At 39.7% G+C, this 15479-nt stretch overlaps 1 protein-coding gene across 3 annotated transcripts in view; it reads left to right on the top strand.

The window, feature by feature from the left end:
• The window catches only part of FCHSD2 (FCH and double SH3 domains 2), a 166431-nt gene that overhangs the window by 34341 nt on the left and 116611 nt on the right, over positions 1-15479 (top strand). For all 3 annotated transcript variants that reach the window (XM_087758860.1, XM_087758858.1, XM_087758859.1), the window contains exon 3: positions 298-343. In XM_087758860.1, the coding sequence (XP_087614986.1) occupies positions 298-343 (46 nt within the window). The remainder of the gene's footprint in view (positions 1-297; positions 344-15479) is intronic.

Raw genomic sequence — 15479 nt, 5'->3', positions numbered from 1 at the left:
TCTTCCCTAGGCTATACCCGTGGAAAGCTGATGAGCCTTTGATGAAGTAAACTGCATTTGCACCGGTAGTCCAGGGAACTGAATTTATCCAATAAAACTTGGAAATTTGAACACCGCGTATGTGAAGTCCACATGCGCTAGTTGCTAGGCTACTGATATACAGTTATCAAACAATTTCGCTTTTTTGTTGCTCATTTAACTATAAAGACTGTCCAGCAGAAAATCCTTTAAAATAAACTATTAAATTTATAATGTCCCGCTGTATATATTAATGGATTTTTTGTTTTTCTCTTTCAGAGCGTTCAGTCAGAAAAGAGCTGCAATAGAGAAAGAATATGCACAGGTAGGTTCTGGAATAATTTTAATGTCTATGGCATTGTTCTCTTGAGGTAATTTATTGATTAGCAAGTTTTCCACAGCGTATGTGTTTTATCCTTTCCATAATTTGCTTAGCATGAAAGTATCCGGTGGAAATTCTGCGTGAGAAAGTTTGGCCTATGCAGGACTTAGGCCCGTTCTGTGTTTTCATGGACATTTTGACTTGAGGAAGTTCTTGGGTACAGAAGACATTTTTAACATTTTTTTCAAATTGTTGTAAAGTCGATCAACTCTTTGAGGTTTTCTCAGAAACTTGAGAAAAAAGTAAAATCAGGTCAATTAGAGGAGAGGAAACGTGTTCTGGCATACTCAGTCCAAAATAAATTTACATTCACATTCTTCAGTGAGAGCAGCTTCCCATTCATCTGAAATAAAAGCAGCCAGATTTGGCCTCATGCTTGTGATAGGGAGTGGAATGAATTTTGATTTGTCTGTGAGGAAGGAGGGAGGATTGATTTTTCTCCCTTGTTCCAAAATTAGAAAGCATCTAATAAGGGGCAGCTGCCTGCTTAATTTACAGTAAAGGCTCTTGGAGCTTAAGTCCGAGCACAACAGATTAAAAATACATTAATTTATTTTAAAATGGATTAAAGGTAGAATAAAATACAAGTGGGGGGAGCTCATGGAGCTCAATATACAATAAATACAACTGGAGATGTGCCTGACGTTACAGTTGTTGATGTTGGGGCGGTGACAGAAGTGAAATGTGAAAACACAAGCTGTCGCTAGGATGTTTCCAAATGCAGTTTGTAGGCTGTTGTGTTAAGCATCCTTTTAGTCATCGGTGCTGCATCACCCACAAGTATACACAGAACAAATGTTTTCTGCGGGCCAGACTTTACTGTTGGTTTATGCAAGAGGATTTCTGTATACTTTGAAACTGCGATGTACACATTTTCTAGTCCTAGATTTTCTGCATGTGGTCTCGGCTCGAAACTTCGCTGAAAACACTTAGTAAATCAAATGAAATTTGTACTGAATTTAATCCAAATGCTCACAATGGTGCTGTAAGGGTCTGCAGTGACTGGTGCTCCCATTCTTTCCTTGTACGTGAATTTACATTAGCATACATTGATTACATCGGCAGTTGCACTTAATTTGATTAAATATAGCCATTTTTCAGGCAGAATCAATATATGCCTAATGAAACTTTGATTAAAAGTATGTATTCTTTAGCGATTTTTGCAATGACGTTGTAGAGAATTTAAGATGAATTCTTAATACATTTATGCATTCTACCCTGGGAATGTTTTTTTATATGCGGAGGCACTCATAGCAGCCGCTGCATTTAGGGAATCATCTCGATAAGCTGGAAAAATAATTACGTTCTCAGATTCGGAAGGCTCAGTCCTAACAACTGAGGCTTTCAGATACTTGCATTTAAAAAAACCCTCAACTTTCCAGCAATACAGCTGCGTCGTTTGAGATTCACTGAATGGCTGCTTACATGAATGAGGTCTTGTGGGATCGCTTCCTTGGGTTGCCGATAAGGGTGCAGTTCCAGAACAATGTTCCATGTTTCTTCTTGGGTCTGTAAAAGGATTTCTGGTTTTGAGATGGTAATAAAATTTCACATAAAGCCTTTTGGTGAGAGAAATTGTAATCAAAATAAATGTGAAGTCGTATTCATCGACAGTGGGAGATTCCTTTCAAACCAGTTATAAAGGGAACTGGAAATTCTCAGTAGTTAGTTTCTGAAGCAAGATCTCCAAATCTTTCACAGATTCTGTCCAAATGCCTTTTGTCACCTTAGGGAACTCGGAATATTTTAACTTATGACTTTTTTGGCAAGCTTAAAAAAAAAACCAAGTGGAAGGGTGGACAGTGAAAATAAGTTTCCCAGAACTGAATGCTTTGTTGGTTTAAAAAACTTGTATGCCGATGCACTGCCCTTGGGTGCCAAGTTTCTATGCACAGAGTGCTTTTGTTTGGAGAAGGAGAACCTGTACAAATGCCACTGAAACACCATGGTTCGGTGTTTATAATTTATCCCTAACGGCATGGTAAGTGGCTTGAATGTATGTGATGAATTACAGGATCTGTATGTAAATTGCCCTATGTCTTATTTTATCAAGGGGTTTTTTACGGACTCTTTTCACCACGTTGTACCTGTTGCCGTTGAAGCTTTTCTGAGCTGTTTTTCTGCTTATTGTCTGCCGCCAGTGGGTTCTTCACCGGCTTTTCTGGGCTGCGCCGTGGTATAAATGGGAGCGGTATTTGACATATCGGCCCTAGTACTGCAATCCCACAGTCCTTTCTGGGTCTGGTGTGAATATACGCTAAGCTATTTCATTCCTATTTTCAGTACTGCATTATTTAATATACGCTTAAAGCTTACCTTAATATTCAGAATTGAGAGTATAGAAAGGCTCTCATTTCCCATTAACAGTATTCCTAGTAATAGCATTTAAATTGCAATTTTGTATTATTAATCAAGGAGAATAGCTAATAATAATAAGCCAGCTGAAATCAGTGGCTAAGAGTACTCTTTTTTTGGTGGAAGTAGAGCTTGGTGAACGTGTGCTTTTGCTGCTACCTAGTAAAAGAGTGTTTTAGCTAGCATGTTAAATAGGTAGAATGGGAAAAAAAAATTGAGATTGTAATTACATCTCTGCTATACTTTTTATGATTATTTAACACCCCTAGCTTGACAGCAGTCTTTCCCAGTCTGTGTCACGTCCTGAGAGCACAGAGGCGACTTTCCTTGTCATGTTTTACGCTTTGTTTTGGCTCGATATTGAGAGATCGTTGTTCAGAGTAAAACGTGACTCCAGGCAATGGCGTATCTCTTCCAGTGCAAGTAACCTCAAAGAGCCTGAGCTGTGAAACGCGCTCCTCGTTTCAGTGCATGCTAATTCACGTGCTCACTGTAGTACCTCCACTGAAGGCATCGATAACTTAGAAAAGAGGTAGGAAAGTCCATTCTGTGAGCTGCACAAGAGCTTTAAATTTGAACTGAGTTGCAAGTAGAAGTTTCTTTTCAGATTAAAAAAAAAAAAAAAAAGCACGTTGTTAAATTAAACGTAAAATTAAACGTAAACGTTTAAATTAAATGTAATTGTTACGGGTTTTTTTTCCTGTCTGTTTTTTCTGGAGGACAGATTAACACTGAAGAGAGGTGTGTGCTCAGTGAAAACAGCCGTCTTATCTGTGATCTGGAGAGAGTGGACAGGTCACTTGGTGTCGATTGCTGCTTCTTGTTGCTTAGCTAGTCTGTGGCAATAGGAAACTTGATACATTGAACGCGTTTTAAAATATGGAGAAAAGGTATTATCGTTTATATCCACACATTCCTGGTGGCAGCTGCAAGTGAAGTGCAAGCGCGTCCTTTGGTGGTGTTCATATAAATGCCAATAATGAGGAGAGGAGCCTAAAATAAGACGAATGGCAAAGAAAAAAGCAGCCTGTCGGAGCCGCTGGTGGAGGGGAGAGCGGCGCAGGGAAGGCAAGAGGAAAGGCGGATGTAAGCAGATGGTATGATTGCCTTTCCCAGCTTCTCCTCACCCCGTGGGTCTCACCAGACTTGTAAAAACACTTCTTTCAAGACATCAGAATATGTGAATACCTGTTTTCTAGAAAAGTGATGAAAATGTGCAATATTCCAATAGCAATTTTTATGTGTATGTAACGTGTGCATGTGTATACATTATTTATTATATATGTGCATTTATATATAAATATAATGTATAATTTATTTTATCTAAATAATATTTATGGGCTGCAGTGCCCAAATAGTTGCTTGATTTTTTTTTTTTTCCTTACTGTATTGCTTTTCCATTGTTTAAAAACAGAAGATAGAAGCTGACCGTTTCTTTCACCATCTTCTGACAAGGTTGCTTTCCTTAAGATATAGTAGCCTTTTTAACAATTTTCCAGTGGATTAAAATTCCAAGTGTTACAATCGGAGATTTTCCCTCCATGTCTTACTAACTTGTGCTGTGGCTAACTTTTTTTCCTTGCTGTTCTTTGCTATGTAGTCCAACGCTTTGCAAATGTTGTACTGTGAAGACTGGAAAGGTGATAGTATTTCCCTAATAAGGAATTAGAGAAACTGCGTGAATTTTAGCCAACATAATATGGGTCTTTTTGTTAGCATGGGAACTAGATCCCTGGTCTTTCAAATATTTTTTTTCTTTTATATTTTTTTTAAACAGAAGCCTTTGGCAATTAATGCAACTTTTGCTTCAGCAACAGAATTCCAATAATTTTTCTTCCTTTGCCTTGTAAAGTGCTTTGAGGTTTATAGAGGAGGAGCCCTGTACAAGCATTTATTTGTAAAGTACCTGTGCTGGCATATGAGGAGGTAAGGTGTGCTTTAGTAGATGGCAGACAACTTTCTTGAAAATCATATTGCTCCGCTTGTAGTAAAAATAGAGTCTTTCAAGAAAAAAAAGTAAGGTGCTAAGTAAAGGACTTCTCTTTTGAAAATACATTGCTTTATTCCAATGTTGCAGTATTAATGGTGGGAGCGGGAGGATGGCAGACACTACACAGGAACGGCAGCGTCTGTGAGGCTTGGGGAAGGTGCTAGAGAGGTCTGTAAATGCAATCACTTCAGCCCTGAACGCAGGTTGCCTGGATTGATTCCGAAATCCCACGTGGTAAAACAACTGCAGCTTGGCAAACACAACCTTACGACAGGTTTGGAATAAAAAAAATTTCAGGGTGAAACGAAGTCTTTGCTCTGACTCAGCAGCTAGCCAACGCCTGGGCCGTCCCTAAAATAAACTTGAGGTACCTGCCTTGAAAATGCAACAAGCAGCTTTCTATTAGGTCATTCCCTGTAGTCTGGACAGAATGTTTTGGGTTTTGTTTTGGTTTTTTTTCAGCCCAAAGGATATGGAAGGTCACTGTGGCCTTATGGAGAGCAGGAAGAGATTGTAGACTTTAAGGGTGGGTCCCCGACTTGGGGACAAACAAGCAGCCGTAGATTGACTTGTCAGTAGCCTGTTTTGTTCACCGATGAACTTAAATGATTTGTTTCTTCCTTTGAGGGTGATTATTAGATTCACCGCTGCAGTAAATCTCTAGAGTATTTGTGTAATATTTTAGTCATTTGTCTTGTTTTTGCCTTACGGCTGAAATCGATGACTTCTGTAATCAAGCAGTAATTTAAAAAATACCTGTGAAATTCACTTTCAGGGTGTGGGGAAGATGTATTACTAAGACGGAGGCATACTTTATCTTTTAGGGAATTCAGGGCTTTGACTTCTGTACTCCAGATCATGTGAGGAGGGGTTTAGTTAGTAATTAGCACACATACGGAATGTATTTTTTTCTCAGGCTTATCTTTTGAAGGAACTTGGCCGTCGTTCCACGGTTTCTCTGCAGAGAAACTTCCGCTTGTAGCAAGTGAGCAGACTATGTAGAAATTTCCGTACTGGACAGTGAGATGAATGGTTGCTGTATCTTGGAGGTACTCGATAGCGGTTAATGTGGAAGACAGCAAATTGCTTTGAAATCTGTCTGTGTATTTATTGTATTTTCAAACTTTCTGTAGGAAACATGAGGAGAAATTCAGAGTGAAATCTTTTTCCATAAACGATCGCGCTGCATGTCTGCAGGTGTTAGCTTTATCATTGCTGTCTACTTGGAAAGACAGACAAAAAATTCTAAGAAAAAACCCTTTAAATTTTTGAGTTTTCTTTATAGAATCCTTCTCTTGAGATTTTCAGTATCTTTACTGTTTTCAGTATCTTACTGTTTTAGATCTCTTTAGAAAGCCACGTCCAGCCTGGCTCGCGCTGGCTGTGCGAAGTGATCCCGAGGCCTGAGATGGTCCGCGTGCATTACGCAAAAGTGTGTCTATAGGTTTGAGGTAGCTTCCTTCTGTTTTATCAATAGTATTGCATAACACTTTTAATAATAATTTTTCAGTTCTTCTAAATATGGAGAACCACATTTGTGTCCTCTGTCACTGGGGAATGTTCTCCTCCCAAGCCAGAGCTGTGGCCTCACCGTCAGAGCCTGGAGGGAGACTTTCTGCAGGGCCTTGTTCCAGCTTCAGTTGTTTCCTGCAGTGGCTGTGTGAATATGGCACCTCTTTGACTTAGGAGAGTTCATTTCTTACCTGTACAGAGATAAAAGCTCCTGAAACCTTATCATCCAAGGTCTGAATTGAATGTTCTGAATTCTTTGTAAGAATTTGTAAGACCTTTGGATTCATTGAGTTAAGGTACAAAACTAAGAGGAAAACCTGTTTTTCAACCTGGATTATGAGACATATGTCTTTATTAATGAGTAATCACTCTAAATAAGTGTGTTTGTTCCTTGTCACATTCCTGAAGTCTCCTGTTTGGTGTGGAATGTGTGTACGCACGTGATTTCAGATACACCTGGAGTCAGGACCGTTTTGTTGGTTTGTCTTAAATCTCAACAGACTCTCTCTTAAAACTCGACAGACTTGCCATTTTTCAGGAGAGGATCGGTACCGCTCCCTGGCCGCTGCCCGATGTGGAGATCATGCATATTGATGACCTGGTTTGGTCCGTTAAGCCACGATGCTGCATAATACATCACCAGAACTTACTGGTTCCAGAAAGAAAACACCTGCTTGATATTACCTTTGTATTATATTCTCCTATAGTCAAACACCATTCAAAACACCAGGATATCAATAAGAGGTTGAAGAAAATGAAGTGTAAGACTTAGTAGCTATTCATGCCATTCTTTCCAACAAAGCATGGAGAATCAGCGGCCGTGAATGCTACAAAGACGTGATCTGCTCCATTTCATAAATGGTTAAGGGCACTATTGTGAATTTTAGAATAACTTGTAGAGACAAGTTTGACAAATCAGGTGTTATAATGGGATTATTGATACTATTCTGCACTTGTCACAGTTCAGCCTCTTAGTGCACGTTTCCCTTTTTACTGCAAAACAAGAAGCTCTTCAGAATTCTCTATATTAAATGTCCGTTTAACATTTAATATAATATCCTTTGCATGGAACAAAGACTATGGGTCTACGTGTGACATTCCAAACAATATTAGCTGTGACCTTCTCTTTTTATGTAGATTTTGTGTTCATTTGTTTGCGTACTTTTTCTTCTCCAAGAAACACATGTTCAGCACTGAAAGTGGGGAAGAAAGTCAGGTATCTGATTTAGGTCTTGTCTCACTGACTGTTGTGTTCTGTTAGATGAAAAATTAAAATGCCTTGTACCAAAATAGTTGTCCATTCAGAAAGAATTTTAAAAGGCAGCCTTTTAAAAATGCTGAGCTATCTGCTACAGTTTTTATGGAATTCTTTAGGTTAAAATACTATTTCTCTAAGAACAGAGGTGGACTGTCAGCTTCTATTTTCAGTGAAAACATCTAGTTCCTTATAAAGGGGTTGCTAAGCTTAGAATTACGCTGTTTCTACAAAGAAAGCCCTTCATAAAGGAACTACATTTTTTGCAGAACTGATGCAAGCAAATTTCTCTTAGCCTGCTTTTAGCCATTATTTTTCTTTCCAATTACTGCACTCGTAAGCATCCACTGCCTGGAATTTTGATATATGCAAGTGCTCTACTTTCAGATGAAAAACTTTATTCTTAAAAGCTGTTCATTTTCACTCGGTCTCTCAGTTTTGGTGAACCAGGCAGTGTATCTTCCAGTCCGTGGAGTTATCTGGGAGCTGCTTCTGTGGCCATCACTCTTTTCTCTACTGTAGGTTGTGTGTGTTTGGTTTTTTTCTAACTGCATCAGCATTTCAGCTTTTTTGAACACATTCAATCCGAACAGTCATCCTTCCCAATATCTGCTTTTCTCTTTCCTGTGCTTTAAGAGGGCAGGCTGGTCACAACTCAAGGCTTTAAAAATAAACGAAGTGGAAACATTGGGCCTCCGAAGTAGTAGCAATACCAGCACTGAGTCATAAGTCCGTACCAGCACTACGCTACCTAGGCTTTTCCACCTCTGTTTGGATTCCTTTTTCATGCGTGTCTGTTGACGTATCTTGTCCTGGGTATACAAGACGAAGGCTCTTCTTTATTTCCCTGCTTTCCATACCAGTATTCCTTATACGCATCACATACTCACCTCAGAGTTATTTAAGTCTGGCTTTATGTCGCCCTCCTAATACAAATACTTTGTACCTGTTTCTTTTAAACCTTAGGAATGACTTGGGAGAAGGGATTAGGATACGCTTACACAATATTTTGGAACATGTGAAAAATTACCACTAAGGCAAGGCATACGGTTTACAGTAAAAGAGCCCTCATCCTATTCATATTTTTGGGTGGTTTTTTTTTGGAAAAAAAAGGAAAATATTATTCCAACCGTATTTTAATGGCCATTTGTTTCACCCTAGTTCTCACGCTCTTCCTTCCCTTGATCAAAACCTAAGTCTTATATCCAAGGGGATGGGCAGCAGGATTATGCCTGCAGTGTTTCTGGGGTGCAGCAGAAGAGGAGATGGGTGAAGTGGGGAAAGACAAGGCAAAGTGAACCAGAAAAATGTGTTGGAACAAGGTGTCTGGGTGAGGTATGTTGTGAGAACGCTCCTGTGAAAAACGGGGAGGGAGAGCAGGCAGCGGTGGTGGGTTAGGCAGTTCATGGGTCAGGAACGAAGGTGGCATCGCTGCCGTAGGTCATCTGGTTTTCAGTCAGTCATGACTGCCTCTGCCTTTCCTGAGACCTTTGCTGAGTAAGGGAGCTCTATGTCTGCTCTTAATTTTAGAATCAGGATAATTTGGGGTGGAAGAGATTCCTGGAGGTTATCTGGTGCAACCTCCTGGTCATCGCTGGGCTAACTTTAAAGTTCAGCGAGGTTGCTTAGGTCCTCATCTCTTTAAGTTTGGAAAATCCTGAAGCGTGGAGATTCCCAAGCCTCTGTGGGGCTGTTCCAGCATTCAACAGCCCTCATGAAAAATGTGACTTCATTCTCATAGTTGTTTGCTAACCCAGGCCCTACCCGTGCCACCTCTTTGGCCGCTGACCCCCCTCCCTTTTCACAGTCCCCTGGCAATGGCTGTGCCTCCCTTCCCACCCTTTGTTCTCTTCCTTGTTCTCGGCTTTGGGGCTGCTCTCGTCTCCTCAGGGGTGGGAAATGCATCTTGGTTGGCAAACCACCGCTGGGGATTTCTGTGCAGAGATCTACGAGTTGTCAATAAGCTTATGAATGCTCTGGATGTGGGTTGGTTTTTTTTATATCCCCAAAGCTTCTAGGTAAAAAAGCAAATATTTGGTGAATAAGCATCACCTATCATCCCTTCCTCATATTTTCTAACACGCCACAGACAAGTCAAAAGCCATTTGTCTTTTAACTTTCTTCTGTTTGCATTTATGCACTTTCTCAGCCTGCATTTCTTCTGGAGCCATCAATTTAAAAAAAATCTGTTGTATTCCAACATAACGCTGCTCCTTTACCTAATGAGCATTTTCTCTCTTACAATCAAAAGGCCATAATTTAGGGAAAACCAGCAGTCACTGAATTGCCTGAGAATGGTACTCTGGAGAGTGTAATGAAAATGAAAATGTTTGTTTAAAAAATAATCTGTGCAGAAATAAAGGTACGTAGAGCTTCATTCTTTGGTTTATCCTGAAGTTCAGCTAGTTAATTCAGCTGATTAATTTTTCTGAAATTCAACTAGTTCAGCGGGTTTATAAATGTTAGGTAGCCAAAGGTAATTTATAAGAGCTGTTATTCCTTTCTTCTATAGGACTTAAAGAAATGTTTGATTCCACCTTCTGCACAGTAACTAGAGTGTTTTTGGACTATGTCTGGGTGACTCCACGTCTATGAAGTAGTGATATTTCTGAGAAGTTATTCTTTCCATATTTCTCAGATCGTGTTACCTTAATTTTCCTGAGGATAAAGTCTCCATTGGTTAAAAAAATAAATGAAAAGCTCATTTAACGCACCGTGCAATAGTTAAAGTACATAAATTTGTATGTACACTGTAAAAATGCTTGAACGTACTTCTACAGGAGCGGCCTCTCATCCTTTCAGTTCTAGAGCCGTCTCTGACCCCAGTGATGCAGGTTTTATGCTTGACACTTAACAGTTTATTAGATGGATGTAAGGTAAACTGGGCAGACCTTCTTGGCTGCTAAAGCTGTTTGTCTTAGACCAAGGATTACTTTAGAGCGTACAGTAGATGTGTTCTTAACTATTTTTAAAAACTATACTCCCTTCTTCCCCTTTCCAGCCTTGGAAGTTATGCTTTCAGACCTGTACAAGCCAGAAAGTGTTGACAGCTAAAAAGAAAAAAAACAGCCCAGAGAGAGAATGTTTAAGTCAAATCTACCGTAAATGACTATTCAGTATAAGACCCTACATACACAGTAGTAGACTTGTTCGGTTTCATACAGATAAAAGGCCTTTTATCAGCCAGTCCTGCCGACTCCCCCGAGGAAGAGGAGGGAGAAAGGAAACGTAAGGTTACGCAGGCCGGTGCAGGAGAAGAATCCAAATGGCAGCTGCAGGGTAATAAAAGATGTGCTGCTCATCTGACAAATACGTGCTAGCAGCAGAGAAGTCCGTCTGTATGATCCGGGCAAGAGAGCGCGTGCTGCTGTGGGTACGGCTTACTGCTTCGGGAAATGTCTAAGTAAATGGCTAGGATGTTTCTCACACGTGTTGGGGAAAGGAGGCTTATTCTTCATGTCCACTCTGGAGCTACAACTGTCCAACCCTCTCAATGACGTCCATGCTTTATGATAAAGACATGGTCTATTTGTAAACTGTAGATGAGAAACTTTTACATCTTCTTATTCTTTACCAGTAATATGTAAGCTTTCCTTTGCAAATAAAGCGGTTTGCCGATATTTAAAGGAACTACTGCAAAACATGGAACAAAAACTAGGTATTACATCAGCTTTTGGATCCTAGGGGATTATTTCTGGTAGTTTACCAAAAAATGGTTGTTCCCTCAAATAGTATATATTTTCAGGCCTGTGTGGCCAGCAGCGAAACTCACCTCAGCTGGGTCATTCCCTTCCACGTTGTTTTAGAAGAAATAAGTAGCAGTATCTTAAAAGCTTGGTGCTCTAGTTTTTTGTTGGTGCAGCGCCGAAGATCTGTCGCTCTCCACAACGGCCTGAAAGGAGGCTGGAGCCGGGGGGGTCGGTCTCTGCTCCCCAGGAACAAGCGATGGGACGAGAGGGAACGGCCTCAAGCTGTGCCAGGGCAGGTTTGGGTTGGGAATTGGGAAAAACTTCTTCCCCAAAGGGCTGTCAGGCCCTGGCCCAGGCTGCCCAGGGCAGGGGCTGAGTCCCCATCCCTGGGGGGATTTAAAAGCTGGGGAGATGTGGTGCTTGGGGACATGGTTTAGTGGTGGGCTTGGCAGTGCTGGGTTAACGGTTGGACTCGATGATCTTAAAGGTCTTTTCCAACCTTAACGCTTCTGTGATTCTAAGATCTTGAAGATGCCAGTTTAGAACTGCTTTAAAATAGTGGGGGTTTTGTTGTTTTTTGGTTTTTTTTTTGTTTGTTTGTTTGTTTAATACAAACCCAACACTGATGAGGGAGCACTGATGAGGGAGCTGGATTCTGGAAGAAATACATGGCCTGGTGTAAAGTCTGCGTCGATGATGTGCTCCCCTGTGGATCACAGTTTAGGAAACACCGTTGGGGAACGTCCTGTGTTAGCGCTTCCAGTTTCTTCCCTCCACCATACCTGTTTCTGAACACAGTGTGGGTATTGTTCACTGGGTTGGCGACATCATTAAATTAATAATAATAATAAAACAAAAAACCCTGAAGTGTTTTCTAGAGCACTCCGTGAAATTCCAGTATAAGCCAACAGTTGTTTACTACTTAGGTGAAAGATTTTAGCCAAACCATGAAATTTTGGGCAGATAAATTCAACAAAACTGTTACTTGCCTTAGCTGTAAAAAATGGGGATAGACGTAAACGTGTGCTTGAAGTGCAACACTGAATTGAAGCCAAAATGGGGAAGAAATTTGTGTTATGGCATCCATTCTAATTACATAAAATTCATGTACGCAGGTGAATCTCCTAATTACAAGTATGAAATAGTGAAAACATACTGTGCTTCAGCCTCTTGCAATTTCAATGAAAATGGCGTGGTGGTTATGTTCTTAATCTCTGAAACGGTTGCAACTTATTTTCGTTTAGTAGTGTTTATTGGTTTGTGTTCAGTTAGTTGCATCAGTGTACTTGAGAAACTGGATAGTATTTTTCAGTATTTTCCATGAAAAATAAAATTAGTCTGTGCAATTAGCTTTATATTGGGAGATTTCCATGTATATTACAATAAATTAACTGTGTACTTCTGTTATATTGAGCAAACATTTTAAGATACAGTTTGACTGGTAAGTTAGTGACATCGTCATCAGTAAACATGAATGTCACACCTGAAGTGGAAATCTAGTGTAAGTATAGAGCAGGAACAAATCCGTCACATTGATTTGCATTTTAATTTATATATATAAAACGTTCTTTTCAGTCACCAGAGTTGTGTTGATGATGGCAGAGGCTTATTCCTCCTATGCCTTCTTTAGCTTTTAAACACTATTCTGTATATTCTGCTTGACAGATATTCTTACTGCTGTTCATTTCACTAGCAATATACTTAATACACCACCTTTTGCAGTTTAAAGGGCAGTTCTGTCATATTTTCAACAAGAATAAAAGCATATTTCATACTGGTTGCAAACAGAAACTAATTGAGTAGGAGGAAGCCTGCAGATTTATGAAAAAAAATCTCAGCACTGGTTTTCTTAGCTCTGATTGTGTACAAATGTGGCTCAAAGGTTTTTTTTACCTTCACAAACCATAAAGGGGTAATTTAAAATAAAAAAAAAAATAGTAAGGGCTGGTCACATTTTTTTTGAGATGTGAAATTGTGAGCTACTAGGTTTCCTGGATTTATTTCTGGTCAGGATGCCAAGTACATCTGTGTTTGCTTTTTGATTGTCTATCCAAACAGGCTAGCGAGAAATTTGAATTTTTCCTATCAAATTATTTTTCTTCTGTTTACAGTAGTGTCTTGAAAGACATTTTCTGTCTGGTGGTGGTTTTCTGTTTTTGTTTTTCCTGATAATTTCTGTTCACTTAAGGTAGAGCAAAGCATCTGTATGAATGCCCTCCAGTAAATGTGGTCGGGGTGGGGTTCGTGAGTAGGATTACTTTTTCTGTGTGTTCATAAAGGTGTCGTCTTCTGGATAAGAAGGATAATATGCTATCTACCTTGTTAAAAAGAGCTTTCAAGTATACAACTATTATCAAGTGTAATGATGATATAATGTTTTACTTAACTTTTGTAAGACTGTGATGAAAATTGAGGGGGAAAAGCAAACTTTTGGGTTGATGTGGCCATTTTTAGGCCTTTGGTTTTGAAAACGTGGCCATTTTTAGGCCGTTGGTTTTGAAAACATGCTGTAAATATGCACATGCTGCTGTTAGATGGATAGAAAAACATAAAGAAGAAAGCTGAATAAATTCATCCAGGTTGTGGAAGCTATGACAGAACATGAATGGAAGCAGAATGGTGTACACTCCTGTAAAACTGAGCTAAATCATCGTTCACCTCTACTCTTACATCTAACGTCTGAGAAGTGAAGATATCCTACAACTGATCCTGCCATGTTCTGCTTCAGTTTTCTTTGCCACCGAGCTCGCCGCCATGACGGACTCGTCAGTTGTTCCTCCTGGTCGGGAACAAAAGGTTTCATCTCAGTTGGTGGCGAAGGGAAGGTTCTCAAGGGGATGTGAGGATCAGAGATCAAAAGTTCCTTTAAACACGGCTTTCCAGTTTATTCCATCATGTTGTGTGCTTTTAAATAAAAGACCTGGCATCAGCATGAAGATCTCTGTTCATCAGCTCTTTAACGCATGCTGTCTCTTAGAAGGGGTTGTGTAGAGACAAACAGCTGAAATCTATCTGTTTATGTCTGATCATTCTTTTAACCTATAGATAGCATGTTAGATCTTGTATCTCCTCCATTTAGAAGGAAAATCCCCCTGACAACAACCTTGACAGCAACAAAAAAAGCTCAGGAAATTTGAATCTAGGTGCAGACAACTTCTGGAAGGCCTCATGCAGAAGGCTTTTGGATGAGAACACCAGCATGAGTTCTTAGAAGTATCTTTAAGAAATACCAAGACGTCACTAAAAGTACATGTCACTTTTCTTTTTTCTTTTTTTTTTCTTTTTTTTTTTTTTTTCTCCCTCTGCAAAGAGATGTACCTCTTACCCAACGGCTGTTTCGGGGAATTTGATGCTGTGTGAGATCTGCCCTGTTCCCTTTTTCAATTTACAAAACCAAAATGGTGTTTCTTGATGGGAACCAGAAGGGCTCATCCAAGACACTGAGGAATTTAATAGTCAAAGAACTGAGTTGTGTAATTTTCATGTCGCTCTTTCAAGTAGCTCAAGATATTTTAAGGTTTGAATGAAGGCTCTGCCTGATACGGTTTGTGCAAACGTGTCTAACTGGCTATTTTGGTACATATGTAGCTTCACGAAATGAGGAAATATATTTTTCATGTTTTGAAACTTGCTTTCTAGAATTAGGAGGCTGACAAGTTGAGATTGCACAGATCATCTACAAAAGTTGGCATGGACTGTATGCCGCTTTGTTCTGTTGAAGAGTAGATTTAAATAAATCTATTGAAGATTGTGAAGACTTGGGGAATTCAGCTGCCCTTTTATTTTTCCTGGAAATTCTTGAAAGTAATATAAAATACAAAATATTAAATGAAACTGGATAGATCCTTCTTGTTTAACTTACTGTACTACAGTGAAATGTGCTTTCATGTAGCTTGCAGAGTTTTAAAAGTTTGCCCCCTTTTTTTTTTTTATTTTTTAAAATAAATTCATCTTCCTGGTACTGTAATATCTCTAGCTAAGCATTTTTGCTCTGCATCACCAGTGCAAGACTTCACATAACAACAAAGGTATTTTTGCAGGTGCAAAAATCGGGGGGAGACAGAGGTCTTTATTTTTTGAAGGTGAAACCTAGAGCTGCTAGCAAACATGAGGGCTTCATCACTCCTGCAGAATTAACTTCTGGCATTGGTGATCTTACTTTTGACGTGGTCTCTATTCATCGCATCACCTTGCATTCATGCAGTGTACTCTTCAGTGAAGTCTTCAATCGCAGAGGAGCGTCGTGCAATTCTGTTCTTGCGGTAGGCTCCAGAGAGA

Source organism: Nipponia nippon, unplaced genomic scaffold, assembly GCF_047370975.1.
Source record: "Nipponia nippon isolate SJK-2023a ecotype South Korea unplaced genomic scaffold, ASM4737097v1 scaffold_2, whole genome shotgun sequence".
Classification (NCBI taxonomy): domain Eukaryota; kingdom Metazoa; phylum Chordata; class Aves; order Pelecaniformes; family Threskiornithidae; genus Nipponia; species Nipponia nippon.
Note: the sequence above shows the minus strand (reverse complement) of the source record. Positions and strands in the feature narration are given on the sequence as shown.